This window comes from Ammodytes marinus (genome assembly GCF_949987685.1).
Source record: "Ammodytes marinus genome assembly, chromosome: 22".
NCBI classification, from domain to species: Eukaryota; Metazoa; Chordata; class Actinopteri; order Uranoscopiformes; family Ammodytidae; genus Ammodytes; species Ammodytes marinus.
The window spans coordinates 8,558,031-8,576,589 of NC_137226.1; the positions used below are offsets into that span (position 1 = coordinate 8,558,031).

Consider the following 18,559-nt stretch of genomic DNA (forward strand, 5'->3'; position numbering starts at 1 on the left):
TAACTAACAATAATAATAATAATCTGATTTTAAGTAGTGTTGTTTTATCAGATTATTTACTGTTTAATAATCAGAATAGACCATGCAAGTAGAGCACGTTCATTTTGATTTAAGTGAGGCAGTAATACATGCGGAAGTGGAGAAAAAGTAATTGAAGACTAATAGGCATACATTGTTTTCCGTGGAACATAAAGTCACTGATGTATCACAATACATACAAGCAAGCATTTATGACAAGGCATGCAGGTTAAAGTTATCTATTTATTACACACACTAAGTGCAAACCAAACATCATGCATTTAAAAAAAAACAGTCAAGGTCCCACTACTTTGACAAAACTATCCTTTAAATATTTATTTTTATAGAAATGTCATTATTATTGTATAATGTTTTGATCCTGCCTATTTTTTAGTATCATAGTTTAACCGACAAATATTATGTATACACTTAAATACAATAATGAAGTACTTTAACATTATCCATTATCCACATAAGACATTAATGATCATAGAATCAAAACAATATAATACATGGACTATGCTAGTACAGTATGCTCTCATTCTAAAGAGTATCTGTAAAAGACCTGGCCCAACTCACAGAATTTGCACCAATATCGTACATTTCTCAAGCGGGGGAGGCACTCTTCAGTGTATCATTTATGGGACAAAAATATGCTCTAAATCTGACCAAATGTTCAAGCTTTTGTATGCTTAACAAGCAGGATTTGAAATAATATGAAAACATTCTTCAAGATTGAAACGGCTACAATTAACAACATGCTCTAAATAAAATTCACACTGCCACAAGTGAGCAATTGCTATTTGGGGAAAGAAACCTCCCACACAATGTAGCTGTAACAGAAATGTAGACGGTACAGTGTCATGCAGTGAAGTAATATGGAAATACGTTAAATAAAATCTTGAATGCAGACAGAAACACAGTGCATGCATAGAGATACATTCAAGCATAAGACGTATGGAGAGTAAAATATACAAAGGAATGCATGCACACAATATTTCAACTGATTGACCAAAAGTACTGACCCCAGAAAACAGAAAGAATATTCACCACAGTAAGACATGACAAATGTCAACAGATGCATGCAGTCTTTTAATAATACACATAAATTGTATACACAGTAGTGATAATGCAAGCAAGACAAACTCAAGGATGAAACATTAAGAAGGAAAAGAGTGACAATGTGATCAGTCTGTTTTTTACCTTCACTATCTGACATGGTGCCCTGAAGGTCATCCAGCTGCACATAACCCCTACCCCTCGTTGGTTCTTCCCTGAAATGTTGCTGCTGCTGGGAGTCCTGCAATGACAGGCAGGAACCATACTGGTCCCTTGAATCAGCCGAGATCGGCGGCAAAGGACCTGCAGATGCACGGGCCATGCCCATAGGCTGCCCAACAGGGCTTAAAGGACTCTCTTCCTCAGAGTTCTGGGCTACTATGGGTAATCGGCCACGTCCACTTTGCACAATGGGAAGGCTGGTGGGTTTTGTACGACCAGAGGGGGTTTGATAGCTTGGTCCATCTCCAGATGCCTCACTGTCTCCTTTTAGCCTAGAGTTAGAATGGTCTCTTTTAAGAGATAAGTCCAGGCCATAGCAAGATGTGGGCCTAGATGAAGGTCTTGAGCGACTGCCACTAGGATAGGCAGAGTCCAAACCTAAGCTCTGGCCCAAGTTTAGTGACCCAGCTAAGTTGGCACCCAATGTGGACCCCAGGTATTTTTGCTGCTCTGCAATGTTTTTACGAAGGCCGAAAGTTATCTCATCCTGCATAAGCCGGCTGGATCTCGGGGATGCACTAGTAGATCCAAGATAGCTAGTGTAGTCTGTCTCCAAACCTCTGTTGTCAGATGAATACTTTGAGGATATTTTGGGATCTACCAATGGAGCCTTTTGTTTTTGGTACGAAATGGGGGCTGGGAGTTGTTTAGCTGCTTGCTTCTCTAGAGTAAGTCGACTGATGCTGTACTTGTCTGACTTTGGATAGTGTCTTTGGGAGTAACTAGAGCTGCCAGAGCTTGGGGTATAGTAGTGCTGCGAGAGACCTGTCATTTGTTCTAAGTTTTCTGTCCCACACGTACTTCTCCTAAACTCTTGCTTGAGCTGCTGCTTCAGGAGTTTCAGTTCATAGGGTTCCTCCATTGTATCCTCTTCATCGGGGGTCTTTCCATAAGTATGTAGTCTAGACGTGGATCCCAGATAGTCAGTAGACCCCAAGTCTGCAGCACTCCTACGCAGCAGCTTCTCTGCCTTAGCTAGCTCCCTCTCAGCCAAACTATAAGATGAAGACATACCTGTCGAGCCCTTAGCAAGTTCTGCAGCATCTTCCAGCAACATGTAGCTACGGGGTGTATGGTGATCTACATCTGAGTAATAGGAATCAGAAACAGCTGACATGGGGCTACGTGCTATAGACCCCACATCCAAGGCTCTTAGGTCAAGGTGGTTGCCATATTTGTCATACTTGACTCCCAAGTAAGCTGATGATGTGGGATCAGGCTGGCGGCTAATGATTTCATATTTAGTTGCATCCAGTTCGGAGAGGAGGGCTGCTTGTCTGGCAGCCTTCTGCTGCAACAGGAGCATCTGGTGGTAACTCTGCTGCTGGGAGCTAGTAAGCGATGGAACGGAGGAGTAGATAGAATGGGATTGGTAAGACTGGGGAGTCTGGTAGAGAGACTGCTGGTATTGGCTTTCAGGGTATTGGTATTGGGAATATTTTCCATACTCATGCTTGGTTTGAGGTGGGACAAAGTCTTCCAATTCTGACTGGGGAGCTGTCCTGGGACGTTCAAGACCATAACTTTCAATCTCCTCATCTTCACCACCTCCTCGACCACCTCTCGTCTCTCGGATGTTACTAACCTCACTGTCGGACATATAATCCCTGTCCTCTGCAACACTCTGTAAGTAAGCCCTTTCCCTCTTCTCTCTCTCCATCAGTAACACATCTTTTCTACGATTAATGCCCATCTCTAAGTACCTCAGTTTGGCATCAATCTCTTTTTCTTCCTCATCTAGCTCTGCTTGTTTTTTGCGGAGTTTGGAAGACTCACGCTCCACCAGATCTAGCTCCCGATCAATGTCCTGTAGGATTTTTGCACGTGCCATGTTGGAATTGCGGCACATTCTTCGGCGGGCAGAACCAGTGCTGTATGCTGTTTGGCCACTTGTTGTTGACTCATCCTCTGACGGTGGATTTGGGAGAGTCCTTTTTACCTTCTTTTGGGTGCCTGTTGGTGTGCCACCTGAGCCTTTTCCCTGAGGGATAAATACAAAATAAATATTATTAGGATTGTAAGAATTCAATCCCCCCAAAAATGATTCAGCGGTTTATGTAGACCTCAGAATTTGAAAATATACTTTCTCGGTCACACTACTCAGTTAAAAATCACTTCAGAGAATTACTAAATGCTGCCTTATTTGTATTATGGTATCAAATTAAAAAAGGGGTAGGGGGCATCAATACTAGTCTCACTCAATTGTACACTGGCGTAGTTGTTTCAAAACAACTCATTTATACGCATTAAGCATTTATATATTTCTGACATTTTCAACATTTTCCTGCAAACTCAGTTTATTTCTCATCCTATTAGGTTTGGGATTCTCAAAAAGGAAATGCCCAGGCAAAGACTTCCATACCTCATGAGGGCAAATATACTTGATTCACTGATCTCAATGTGATTCAATTCTGCTATCGCTAGCATTAGATTGACTTAAGTATAGTGTAACTGTCTTTGCTTGTGGGCCAGGCTCAGACTCAATGACTTGACAAAGTAGGGATTCTATTCAATCTACAATCTACTGAACATATTAAAATGAATGTAGTTATGCTAGCTCTGAAGAAATATGGGAGGAGTATTCTCAGTACCTAACGTGCATGTCATATGCTTCCTCATGCAAGCATGAAGAGAACATGCACGCTTTTGCTGTTAGGCATTAATGCTAATCACTTAGCCATCTTGACACTTTGCTACATAAGTATGACTTGAAAAAGGATAGTTTTGTTGGTGTAGCAAGTCACTTATTGTTAGTTCCACACAGATAAGTATATATTAGGATGCACCAACTCACCTAAATAGTATATTTAAAATTAAATCTTTGCTAGAAAATATTTGATTTTCCTTTCCGTTTCTTATTTGCACAGGACACATATGTTATCATGGGTAAGTAACATGTTCTGTCACAAATATAGCCACAAGTGGATCACATTATTTTAAAAGACAAGCACCATAAGAATCATGCAAAACCTTAATGCCATTGAAAACCAAATCTAAGAAAAGTGCCATTATTGGAGCTCAAATTAAGCTTAACCTATGGTACTCACAGTATAGCTATCACCACACTGGGTACCAGATGTTGCCCTTTCTTCTCCTGTTGGACTCATTGGCTTAGGGTCTGACATAGATCTCTGCATTGCTTTTGGTCCCCTGGGACTTGCTGGAGAAGCTTTGCATGGATCCGTACTTCCTCTTAGCTTCTGTGGGCTTGTATCACAGAGTGATTTCTCATAGGACACAAACTCAAGGGATTTGCTAGGGGATATACAAGGGGATATCGGGGAGTAGAGCACTTTAGGAGATTTTGGAGGGGCTTGAAGTGTAGAGGAATCAACTTTAAGGTTAGGAGACTGGCCTATTTCTAAGGGGGTTGGTCGTTTCTTTGGTGAGGTCCTTTCAGAGTCAGACAGCTCCATCCTGGTGTCCATTGTAATGTTTCCTTCTGAATCTGTTTGTATAGAAATCTCGGTGTGGGCTTGTAGAGATATATCTGACTGCCCACCCCTATCACCCCTGGAAGTGCGTGGACGGCTTTGTCTGCTTCTGGTCTGAGCCTCCCACTCTTCCTGATCCTCATCATCTGTCTGCACACAACTGTCAACACTCTTTTTAGCACTTTTCTTTTTTCTCCCTGCTGTGTAAGCTTTGCTCACTGTTTCATCTTCTTCATCTGTCTGGCACCCACTATCCGTGATCTTACGGGCCAGAACTGTGCCATCAGGTCCTATGACAATTGCCTCTTGCACACCATGCCCCAGTATGTCCCCTCCTGGGTACATCTGACGAAGCTTTTGCTCTTCCAGTTGTAGTCGCAGTTGCTCTTGGAGTCTCTGAATCTGCTCAAGCTGCTGCTGTTGTTGAGCATAGGTTTCTTTCTGCATCATGAGGTGAGCTTGTCTTTCATCTTCTTGTTGGTTCAGGATATGTTGCTTCATGGCCTGCAGCTCCTCCAGTTCTTTCTGTACAAGGAACTGTTCTTGCTCACGGAAACGCTGGATCTCTTGCCGCTCCCACTCTAATTCTTCAGCCAGTCGCTGTTGCTTGAGTTTTTCCATCTCTAGCCTCTCACGCTCTGCCAGATACTGGCCATCCCCAGGAACCATGGGTGAAGACAGAGCCTCGAGTGAAGCAGCAATGGCTTCTAGGGATGCATCAGTGTAGGTGTCTAGGGATAAAGCGGTTGTTGCTGCGGTTACAGCATGGGCAGCAGTTGTGCCCCCTTTAAAGATCTCCAGATTGAGTGGGGTATCTCCTAGCTCTTCAGTTCCAGTAGTGGAGATGGTGGACAGGAAACTGTGGGACCGTGTGAGTGGCAAATTCTGCAGGTTGGACAGGGAAGGCATTGTGTCGCTGGTATGCATACCTGATAGGGTGTTGTATGATGTACTAAAGATGGACCCAGGTTGGGTGGTAATGGCGTATGTAGAAGGGATTGGTGCTGCAACAGAGGAATAGACCACCCCATTTGATGACCTCAAGACATTGCTTGTACCAAAAAGTGTACCAACAGCACTTGAGACTCTGGGCTGGGAATAGGGTGGAATTGTCATTCCTGCGTAAGTCCCTTTCTTGGAGTAGTCAACAGCTTCACCTGCCAAAAGTCAGAAATATCAATTGAGTCCAAATAATGCAGACTTATTTAATGTTGACAGCAAGCCATGCCTCATCCAAATTTTGAAAAAATTGCGGAAAAAGGGAAAAAAAAAGTCCAATAAAGAGAAGTGCAACACGCATTCACAAGACGTACACTAGTAGCATGCAGGCACATGCAAAAATAGTGAGATGAAAGAATAAAATAAAAAAATATACATATACAGTATATTGACTGTCCATGCAAAATCAAAAGAAAAGCAGTAACAAACCAAAAAATATGCCACGTTAGCCATGAATGAGTGGAAGCAGTTCAAAGTGACATTTAAGTGACAGGTCTGAAATGTCACTGCACTGACCTGCATCAGAAATCTTTGCAGAGGTAAGATCTACTGCTCCCTCTGTTGTGACACTGAAATTATAGCTGTTCTTACTCTTGTAAAAGAAGAGACCAGCTTCTGCAAGGTTAGTGTCTGACATTGATGGTTTAATTCCACCAAACCCTCTCATGCCATAAGGTGATCTGTCATACTGGTAATGGTCATCACGATATCCAAAACGATCTTCAGGCAGTGGTGTGGTAGGTTGCTGACTAGTACAGATTCCTGCGAACGGGAGCGTGTACACAACATCACAGCATACAACTCTTTTTCCAGCAGTCAGATCCACTGGTTTGCCATCATCATCTGTTATTATAGCTGTGGCCACTTCTGCAGATGCAGCATCCACTGATACAAACGTGTTGAAGGGTTTGGTTGTGCTAAGGTCAACAGCTCCTGCCACTGTGGCTGTAGTCAACCCATTGGCAGCGCAACTTGAAACAGAAAGAGGTGCAATAGTGACAGGGGTTGTCTGGAATGTTCCTCCACCTGTGCTTGCTCCAACTGAGAGGTTAATAGGAATCTCTGTACCAGCATTAGTGGAAGGTTGAGAATCAAATGGCCGAAATATAATTTGAGAAACAGGCTCAAATGCTTTGTTTTTTGTTAGCTGAAGTGGCACTGAATATGTTCGAGAGGCGTCTATGTTGTCACATTTCTGGATTGTGGCGGCACAAGTCACAATAGTGATACTATCAGTCACAATAGAAACAGTGGACGATTCAGCACTGAGGTTGACCACAGATGACTGCACTGCACTGTTCTGACGACTGACTTCAGTTGCAATAAGCTGCCGTCTCGGGTCTTGGACAGCAGAAAGATTTACACCCTTCATGTCTGATTCTGGGTCAACTTTCATAGTCCTAAGATCTACCACCTCAGAAGGTTGAAAGGCATGTCCATTCCGCGCTGGCGACTGGGGCTTAGGTTTTTCCATCGAGATTGGGACACCATTTGCCGTTGGAGCTGGCACTGGTGGTGTTGTCCTTTCATGAACAACAGAGACCGTGGTCCTTTGTAGTTCTGTGGTTACCACTTGAGAGATGAGGTTAGGCATAACCACAGGTGACTGTGCTGAGGCAGATATAGCCTCAATTATGTGACAAGAACTAGACACATGTTTTTCTGGGCCACAAATCTCTTGACTTTCAATGGATTCTGTGAAACGTGTGTATGCCAGAGGCACCCTGGTTGTTTGAGGAGGTGATGGATGTGGATACTGCTGTGGATATGATTGAGGTTGAGACTGTGGTTGGTGATAACTTTGAGGCCTTTGAGCTTGCCGTAAAGGAGATACTGGGCCAGGGCTAGAGGGAGCTTGAGTTGAGACACTGTCTACTGGAGAGCTGGGCTGAGATGGCAGTGTGATGACCACATACGTGTCACGAAGATTTCTGGCATATCTTGGAGAAGAAGGAGACTTTGGTGAGGGTTGAAGAGGCTTACTTTCAGAAGTAGGGCTCAGATTCAACGCTATTTCAGCAGAATCAGTGGGAAGTACATTGGGCCTTGGTGAATGTGGCGCATGGGCAGGTGAAGAAGGCTGTGAGCCAGGCTTTGGTGCAATTGGTGGTTTGACACCATGTCCTGGCCTGTGGCTATCCCCCATTCCAGCAATTATGGATGGCTTTGGGGGAACAGGAGGGGGGACATGAGGTTTGTACATTGGTGAAACTACTTGTCTTGTAGGTGGTCCTGGTACAGCACTCATAGCCACTGTCTCTGGCCTGATTGGAGATGCTGAAGTCTGAGGTGGAAGTGGAACTGGAGGTTTCCTGGGGAAAACAGTAGGTTTTGGTGGGGTGGGAGGAGGCAGTGGTGGAGCAACAGGTACTTCTGCCTTTTCCTGAGAATTAGCCCTGTGCAGGACGCCTGGCTTAGGGGGCACAGGTGGTGCTGTGGACACTATACTGGGAATACTGGGTGTGTACTGTGGGACGGTGGGCAAGGGTGATACACTGGAAATCACATGGGCTGATATCCCTGGGAGTGCACTAGATAAGTCCACAACATCAGCCTGGGATTCTCTGACTATTGTCTCAGGTTGTTGATCTGATATGGATAATGGAGTGGATGTCATGTCTGATACTGCACGTATCTCCTCTTCCTTTTTAACTATACTTTCATCATCAGAAGACAACTCTCCTGAAGAGCACTGCGTCACCCTTAAGTCCGGGATAGGACGAAGTGCTTTTCCAGATGCAATGGCTTCTACTTCTGGCTCCTGCTGGGTTGGACTTGCTCCGGGAGTTAGCACTCTTTTCATTAGCTCTTCATAGGCAGTGTCAGCATCCAACAATGGCTTCCCGTCTTTGTCAAAAGTTACTTCAGTACTTTTGGAGAAGGTATTCTCAGCAGGTTGCAACACAATTTCTGGATAAGTGTTTTCTTTTTTTGGCGTCATATTTTGATATTCCTCTTCCAACTTAGTAAATTCTTTTCTTTTCTTTATCATGTCTTCATAAACTTCATCTGGTGATCTTAGCTGTTTCGGCTGAGCAGGAACAACAATCTTCTCCGGCTCCCCCACATCTGTTGTGGAATTGTCAATAAGGGATGCAAAGGCATAGTCTTCAATAAGCATGCCTCCATAAAGGGACTCTTTTCCTGGTTGAATCTCACCTTTGTCAACTGTTGGAGACGAAGCCTTCAGCATTATTTCCTCATAAGCCTCATCAGCAGATTTGAGAGTAATTTTCTGTGGTTTATTAATATTTTGATCATCTGTCGGTGAGTGAAGAGATACTGATGTAGGCAGTTGATAAGTTTTTTGAACTGCTGCAATCTTTGCAGCATGTATTTCAAACCCTTCAGGATCTGATTCAATACTGGGGGAGAAATCAGAGCAGGATGATCGTCTGATCTCCTCCATTTCAGCTTCTTGTCTCAGCTCCTCGGTTGGTGAGGCATCTTCAATAGGGGACAGGTTACTTGGTGGTGTCTTTTGATTATCTCGCCTTCTCTGTGCTCGAATCTCTTCTTTGTCTTTCTTGGATTTTTTTCCAGAGCCTTTTTGTTTTTCTTGCTCCCTGAGGAGCTCCTCTTCTTCCCGTAACTCTTCTTCCTCAGAGGAGTCTTCAATAGTTGGCAGCATTTGACCAGGTTGTCTGTGTTTTGCTTTCCTATGTTGTTTACCCTCACCAGAACGAACATGGCTTGGACTACTACTGTCACTGTCTTCATCCAGTGATGAGACGGATGTGGGGGATGTCCCAGGAGTGAAGCTTGATGCATGTAGACTGGATGACCCATCACCTCTAGACCGATCATCTGGCGAGTCTGTCAGGCATTCCATTTCAGGCTCCCCATCATCATTAGGTATACGCATAGGGCTGCTGGTTGCATTCAGTTCCATAGTTTGGAATTTCCGAACTGCAGTACCAGACTGACAATCCTGTTTTTTTGGATCTGGCCCCTCCACTTTGTCTGTATCAGGTTTATCAAGTGAGCTGGAGAGTTGCTTATTGTCTTCATCATCTGGACTTATAGTGCTTTTCTTAGTAAGTCGCCTGGCTTTTCCTGATGGACTCCTTTCTACAGCCTCTATTTTCTTCTGTTCCATTTGTTTCTTCTCATCCTCTCTGATCCTCCGCCGGATAAGATTTTCCTCATCAGATGGGGAAGCATCCTCATTCTCACTCATTTCCATGATCTGTTTTCGGATAAATTCCTCATCATCACCTGACATTGGGCTCTCTTTTCCAAAGCTTTCGCTGCTGTCATCAAGGGAATCTGCCCTGACATCCATTGGCACAAGGAGTTTTTTCTTTGTGGTACCTTTGGTATTCTTTTCAGAGAGTTCTCTGTCATCTTCTGAGCTAGGTGAGTCAGGTGATAGTGGAAGAACCTCTAATTTGCGTCTGGTCTTTAGAGTGTCTGTTAGTTTCTCCTCATCATCCTTTGGTTGAGAGCTTGCCTGGGCCTCAAGAATAGGAAGAACTGTGCTTTCCAGCTTTGCCAGGTCTGATGGACTGGTAGGACTTCCCTGGTTGGCAACCATTTCTTTTTCTGTAGGTTCTTTCAAGGTCTCCACAGCTTTCATCTGTTGGATTAGATAAGACACAATTAATTACCTTAGACATCACAATTAAAATGAATTACATATATAAACTGGAATTATTAAGGTTAATACATGTGTAGCATGTTTTGGTGTATCTAGATAATTGGGATATAAGAAATGGGAAGAAAAAATGTGTTCCTTGAAACCCTATCAAGTAGTTTTAAAAATAGTGTATTCTTTCCTAAAAAAATAAATAAAAAAGTAATGGTAATGTACAGCAAAGCCTGGGAAGCTTAGCTTAATTTAATTTCTATGTTGAGGATATCATTTCAATTGTACGTAATTTAAGTACTAAGCATGTGGAGCAGCATGGAAGATAGTAATATTTGTGTACATAATTTACATCAATTGTCAGCAACTACACAAGTTTCACTCTTCAGAAATGTTATATATTCAGTATATATTAAGGTATATTATACATTAAGTTTCAACATGGTACAATATTTAGTTTAGCGATTTGCATATACAGTACGTAACTGACCTCATGTACATTTGTAAATATAGCAGAATTAAAGCAAATTATGTATGCAGATAATTATAGCAACTACCACTACTGCTAAATACTACAGTCACCTCAGCGACAGCATCCTCATCACTGGGATTTCCCAGGGGCTGAGCTTTAGCCTCCTTGTTCTCCTCCATGTTATTGTTCTCGACTGGGCCTTTGGGCTGCTCACTAACTACAGAAACTGGGATTTCATGTTTTACTACAAGGACTGAAGCTTCGGATTCAGACTCGCCTCCATTTTTAAAAGCTGCCTCTGATTCTTTATCCTTCTCTGATTTGATATCCTGTCCTGTATCAAACTGTGCAGTGTCCTCTTTGTCACCTATTGTGCTCAACTCCGATCCTGAAATAGGCTTTTGCATGGTGTCAGCATCAAGTTGGGATACAACCTCTTTTTTGTGAGATTTTTCTTCTTCCTCGTTGTGCTCTGAAACTTTCTTGAGCTGTTTCGCATCACTGCCTGTCAGGTGTAACGTGTCTCTCTCTATTTCATCTTGTTTTTTAGCAATACTGTTGGTCTTGTCGTGTGAACCAGCCTCTGTCTCATCCTGAATGATTTTCTCCTCACTGGCTTTATCTTTGACTTGTGTCTCACATATGACAGCTGAGGATGACAAAATATCTACACTTTGCATTGACTCGGTAATTTTAACCTTTTCTTTTTCTTCGGAATCAGGAGTGAGGGGAACAGTTGTAACCACAGCTTTCTCAGATGTATCATCTGCTTTGAAAATTGTTTCTACGAGTGCTTGCTTTTCCTCTTTCTTTGCTACACACTCTGCTTCCACTACAGGATTTTCTCTCTCCTCTGACTTTTCTGCTAATGATACTGTTTCAATAAGACTTTTTTCCACAGGTAATGGCCCACACTTTGTTTCTGGTTCTATCTCTTTACGTATTGGTATCTCTTCTCTCTGGATTTCTTCAGCAACAGTTGGGGCAGGCTGGCTTGACTTTTCTGCTTCTTTTGTCTCTATTGCAGGACTAACATTCTCTGTTTCAGTAGAGGATGGTGCTGGACTTGATTCTGCTTTATTAACCTTTTCCTCCAGAGCTTTTTGGTCATTTATATCAACTGTTTTCTGTTTAGTTTCCTCTTCTTCAAAAGCTTTCCCTACGTCAACTTTTACGTCAATAGAAGTGTCTGCAACTGCATTCATTTGAACTCCCTCCTCTTCAAAGGCTTTGTTATTACATGATTTATTCTCAATTACTGGCTTCTCAACTGTGCTCTTTTCAACGGTTTCATTTTCAACCGGTTTCAACTCAGCATTTTTTTCTTCAGCAGTAACCTTTATTGTTTTCACCTCAACTGATATTTCCTCATTAGACTTTTTAGGTATTTTCTGCTCATCTATTTCCACTTCACATATATTCTTTTCAACAATTCTATTCTCAACTGGGGTTTCCTCTTTTGCTTTCTCCACTGCATTGGTTTCTTCATCAACTAGAGCAACATGAGGTGACTTATCGATTGGAGTAGGTACCTCATCCTCTTTTATGGGGTTGTTCTCCTCTTTATTAGCCTGACTTTCCTCCTCTGAAGCTGTGACAGGATGTTTGTTCTCTGATGCTGCAGAAGCAATTTCCAATTCTACACGTTCTGCTGGCTCTGTTTTTTCATGCTGGGTCTCCTCGGGTTTAGGGACCTCAACATTGTCAACAGGGGCTACATCTTCTACAACCTCACTTGAAGGAGTAGGAGCACCTTCTATAAAGTCTGGCTTTTCTATTATTGGTTCTGGTTGTACCTTTATTTCTGCAGTAAATTCATTGTTGACGCCAGGTGCTACACCGTTGGCCTCAAGTTTTGTTGTGATGTCTGTTTGCTCCACGTTAAAAGCTGTGTCTACAGTGTCTGATGGAGTTTGACCTGCTAGAGTAGCTTGGGGTTCATCTATCTGGGCTTCCTCACGTGGCTTACAAGGTTCTGCCTCTTTAATTGGATCCTCTATTACATTAACTTGCTCTGATACTGTTTCTGGGATCATGGCAGGCTTTGGCTCAACAGAATGTGTTGTCAATTCAGGGAGCTGTTCTAGGGTGAGCTCCCCTTTCTCATTATCTGTGTGGAGAGCCACAGACTTACTCTCAGTTGTCTCAGAGTTTGGCTCAATTTCTACCTCATTAGAGACTGTTGTCTTGTCCAAACCTGTACTAGCTGATAGATTTTGCGTCTCACTTTCCACACGGGGAGAATGCTCCTCAGTCAATTTCTCAGAGCTACTCTGTTGTTGTTGAACTGCTGGAACAGGTTCACTCTGTGCTTGCTGTTCAACACTAGATTGTTCTGTCTTGGATTCACAGTTGTACTCTTTCTCAGAGCTACTCTGTTGTTGCTCAACTGCTGGGATTTCATTGACAGTTGAACCCTGTGTTTGTTGATCAGCATCAGATGGCTCAGTCTTAGGGAGAGGATGGTCCTCTGCTATTTTCACTGAGCCGTTCTGCTGTTGCTCAACGTGTGGGATTGCTGGGATACTGTCAGCTAGACTCTCTGAAATTAGACCTTCTTGTTCAGGCTGAGTTACAGGCTCAGACACCGGTTCAACTGCTGCTAGTTCTTCTTTTTCTTTTGTCTCTGGTGTTTCCTGAGGGGTGCAATCAGGAGGTGCACTAACAGAAAGTGGGACATCAGGAGAAATTAATGCATTTCCAGATGTAGGAATGTCTGCGGGCACTACCTTGGTCTCGGGAGCTGGTGGGGTTAGGTCTGCTGCGTCTACTACAGGTTTGCTATCTACAGCAGCAGGGGCAGGGGTAGAGGAGGGAGCAGGATCAGATGACTGCTTCTTTGGGGAAGCCATGGCTGGAGGTTGCGTCTCTCCCAGCTGTCCTGACATGGCTCTTTGGGTCTGACAGTTCAGGCAAAGCCATTCTTTCTGTAAGACAAAGATGAGAACAAATAATTTGTAATTAATACTTATTATTATAAAATGTTTGCTACGATATCATTTCTAAACCTAAACTAGAAAATAAATAAATGGCATGGTTACTGGTTTGAATTGTACAACATGACTTAACAACACTGATTCAAAATTAAATAATCATTATTAGAAATACATTAAAAAAATCTTATACAGTTAAGTGAAAAAACATTTCTAGGTAGTTAAAACGTCACTGTGACAAGGCACCAACGTCACTTCTTCATATTTCAAGGAAAGCTTTTACATCTCTAGGACTTAGGAGATAGACCCATGTATAATGCATGGTAATGGGACAGGGGTTACAAAGGCATGTCAGAAAGGGTTGGGTGGCAGTGTGCAAACATTTCAATGCAGCAGACTTAACAGAGAGACTGTATTCGAACATGTATTTGTGTTATAATAAATGTATAACTTGATGTCCATATGTCTGCACCTATTAAACACGACAGTAGAAGGTGTACATATCCTCCAGATACTCACTTACACACACAAAGCTCTAGAAAAACATTCCTAGGCTGAAGGCTAAAATCTAAGAGCTGCAACTATTATTTGAGCTTAATATCCAGTACTGCGTTGCTTTAAGCCAAAATTAAAGTGATGATTATTAACAAACAGCATGTTGGGATTTGAGGAAAAAATTCTATATTTTAGGGATAAGCATTGCATGCACACACCTATCCAATCATGTGGGAAAACCAAAATAGTGATGGGACGATATAAGATTTTTTCACAAATCACGATAAATAACACTCACAAAATGTTGATTGCTGTGAATTTTCATCATCAGGGTAAATCTAATAACTGAATAATCATTAATATCTTAACATGAGTGACTATTTTCAATTGCTTAAAGGGTCGCTGCATCTTTCCAGTCATTCCTAAATCATAAACCTGCTACCATGGCTGAATGTTCGGTATGCCCATTGTACCCCCACACAAAATCATTTTTTTTTTAAGATTATTCGATTGTTTTCCACAAAAAAAAGTGTACTTTCTGTGATGCAATAAAAGTATTTGTTTCATCACGAAATGTAAGGTGAAGTGATTCCAGTATTTTTAGAGCTTTAGAGTTTAAAAAGTAATGTAATGATTATTGGGATACTACCGTGAAAATGCAATTATTTTGGCCAGGATAATCATGAAATTAAGTTTCCATATTATCCCATGCCCACACCTGACCAAAATAATGTTTAAGGGGAACCACACAAACACGTAGATGCTTTGCATACCACTTGCATACCACTTGCACACACACACACACACACACACACACACACACACACACACACACACACACACACACACACACACACACACACACACACACACACACACACACACACACACACACACACACACACACACACACACACACACACACACACACACACACACACACACACACACACACACACACACACACACACACACACACACACACACACGTACACAGTGGCTGTCAGAAGAGGTAATAGTCAGCATGTCTTCGGCCATCCTCCACTCCACATTTCAAATTGTACAACATTCCTCTGTGACCTCCCTCTTGTGACTTCCTTCATCTGGCTTAAAAGGAGGGTTTATGCTAAATGTGGGCTACAGAGAAGATCTCAGCCTGCATATTAAGCAACACAGCAGACAAGCCACCTCTCCCAAAGCACAGAGGGACAAAAAGAAAGAGGGAGACGGGGAAGGATGAAAGAACAAAGGCATGTTCCGACCTGTACCTAAGCAGTAAGCTAAGACTTCAGGGGAAATGCACACCTGCCTACAGTATCAGTGACATTTAGCTAACCTTAAAAAAGGGACAGAAATGTTTTGACATGGTGAATGTTTGATAGTATTTGTAGTATATAGGAAGTAGAAAATAAAACAGAGTAAGAAATAAAAAACAGATGGATTCCAGTGCTCCACCGATTGCTTTGGTTTGCTGACGTTAGTGAATTACGTCCCAAACTCGACAGATATACAGTTAGGCAACAGACATGATGATGGACACAGTGCAGATGTGAGTGCATTAGTGCTTGTGTGTGTGTGTGTGTGTGTGTGTGTGTGTGTGTGTGTGTGTGTGTGTGTGTGTGTGTGTGTGTGTGTGTGTGTGTGTGTGTGTGTGTGTGTGTGTGTGTGTGTGTTTGTATGTGCATGAACAAGCACGCGCTATCAGCTTGACCCATCCCATCCGTCCCTGCTTGGAGGACTTGAGATAGGAGTTGAGAAAGCAGGCACTGAGAGTCGGAGAGATGGCCGCCGATACAAAAGGCTGAAAACACACTCAGTGAGTAAGTTTCAGCCACTTCCGAGCCCGTCATCACCAACATTATGAACAAGTCACAACAGGCACTCTTAAAGCTTTTACAGCACGTTTAAAAACCATTAGGTCAGTGTGTTTCTTAGCCATTGTGCAGAACTAAATCACTTATTTTTAAGTCATTAGGAATAATGTCACTGTTAAAGCAAACAGGTTGATCTAAATCACAACTGCTAAGTGGCCCTCTCCAATACATTTCCTACTGACATGTCCTACTAGCCTGGTGCTACCAGACCATCGTACTTCATTTCATTTGTACAGAAGGTCTGGAACTGCTCTATTTGGCAAATGTTCACTCACTTTGAGGCAGGTGTCTGTTGAAGTTTAAAACTATTGGATCTGCCCAGTGCCACTCTGGATCAGCCAACCAATCGCATAACGTTTGGTCGCAGCATTCAACTGAAACTGGAGCGCGACTTCGACGTCATCGTTCTCAGCCACTCGTTCTGTTCGCTGATTGGACGGCCGAAAATTTTCCTGAGCTCAAACATGTGAATTCACCGCAGCCCAAGACTGACTACTGAAGGGAAAATTAAATTTGGGCGGAAGTAGGTAGGCGGGCGGAGCCAGGCTAATGTCCTACAGCAATCAACCTGAAAGGCCATTGAGTCATTAAGTGTCCTCCTGGCTTCATTTAAAACTACGCAAGGCAACTTTGTCAGCTCTAAATTCAACAACCAGAAATCAATACATTTCAGAGGTGTGAACAATGTGAGCCTGTGTTTACCTTCTCAGTTAGCCAATTAGTCCCTTCATACCTACAGCTTTACGGCACGCTATCTCACCATGCTCTTTATGAGTTTTTGTTCAAAAGGTATTTGAGTACACAATGCAAAGATGATATCGATGATACAGTGATGAAATGATTGATTATGTGAAAGTCCAAATTTCTTGTTCAAACATTTAATTAAAAAACACAAAAGTCAACCTCATATTAGAGCTGCAGGAAAGGCCAGTGGGATACTACTGGTGGATCGACCGATCCACAAAAAGACATTGCCATACGTAAAGCCATGCTGATAGCATGGCAAAAATCAATGAACAGCTTCATTGATGATAACTTACAGCCCTGGTCTAAGAATGGACTTCTCACATGTATAACCAGTACTACATACACCTCATGTCAAATATACAGTGAATCCACAGGGTCTAAATTAGCAGAGTTGGTACATACTACTCTTGCAGCCTTGCCTTATAATTACCGCAGAAGAGGCAGGTGTATTTTCTTTATATAACAACCTTTCTTACCACAAGCTTTCAAGTAAATGCAACACAACTGTATGTCTGCTGTGACTGAGTCATCAAAGCAATGGAGTCACTCGCTCATGTCACCTATATGTGCGCGGATACCAAAAAGGTGACACACATCGACATGCCCAGATATAAGTTGGTGACGGTGTTGATCACGTACTTATAAAAAGGCATGAATTACGTTGGAAGGAAATGACATGCCATTTCTCACAGAAATACAGGCTCATACACAAATGAATGATGACAGATTGAGTTCTTCCATCTCTCTTTACTTCCAATGCTCTCTAAACTTCCTCCAAGGACACAGAAAGAAGACAAACTCAAAACCGCAGACAGCAACCAGATATTGTGAGAAGGTGGGCTCTAGCCGTACCGATGAACGATTATTGTTTCCAACTGGGAATTGTAGTGCTGTGAAGGTCGGTGCAGCACTTTGATTAAGACAAGGGATCCTACGAGCGTTTTTCCCATCTAAATTAAGTTTGAGTCTGGCACTAAGGGTGGGAGAAGAGGATCTAGAGGAGGATGGGACAGAGGGATAAATAGAGAATGGAGAAGGACATGAGTAGTAGAAATATGAGGACATGTGCGAGAAGCAAGACCGGAAATGAGATTAAGGGGAGGAAGAAGAGAGAATAAACAAAAGATGCAGGCATAAAATATAACCTGGACCAAACAAAGGCAATAAGAAAAACAAAGCATTTAGTGGTAAGGGAAAGGTTAAAGCAGGAGAATTTAAGCTTGATGGTCATTGGAGGTGACGCAACACAAGCTCCTGCCAACAAGCTTAACATTATCACTCTGTAAAACTGCAAGTATGGGTTCCTACAGTAAAACCTGGCCCTTTCCACCACTGATTACATTGATCATTTAGTTGACGCCATTTACACATCTGGCATTCTGCCATGCTACCTTCTGTTTGACTAGCTTTTATTACACAATGAGTGTTTATTTTGGTCGGAAATTTGTGTATTTTCTTCCTCGCCAAGAGTTTTATTCATAATTGACTAAGCTACAGCCATGCTGGTTAGTTAAGCATGTCAGCAACTAAGCAAGACTGGAAACAGGGAATAACAGTCCAAAGGTGGGTTACTAGCATCTGGAGTCAACACAATAGTAACCAGACTCCAAGAAGTCAGCTCCCAGCAAGGAAATATTTTATTTAAAAAATTGTAATAAAAAATTCAACCTAAACCCCTGTTAAACCACATCTTGTTGTTTTAAAATATTAAACAAATG

The 18,559-nt window shown here is 42.4% G+C and overlaps 1 protein-coding gene across 1 annotated transcript in view; it reads right to left on the reverse strand.

Annotated features, from left to right (window-relative positions):
* Positions 1–18,559, reverse strand: part of pcloa (piccolo presynaptic cytomatrix protein a) — a gene marked incomplete at both ends in the record, with an annotated part of 55,009 nt that overhangs the window by 21,931 nt on the left and 14,519 nt on the right. Inside the window, 4 exons of the mRNA XM_080051047.1 lie at positions 1,222–3,280; positions 4,347–5,890; positions 6,249–10,311; positions 13,522–13,719. Of these exons, the coding sequence (XP_079907173.1) occupies positions 1,222–3,280; positions 4,347–5,890; positions 6,249–10,311; positions 13,522–13,719 (7,864 nt within the window). The remainder of the gene's footprint in view (positions 1–1,221; positions 3,281–4,346; positions 5,891–6,248; positions 10,312–13,521; positions 13,720–18,559) is intronic.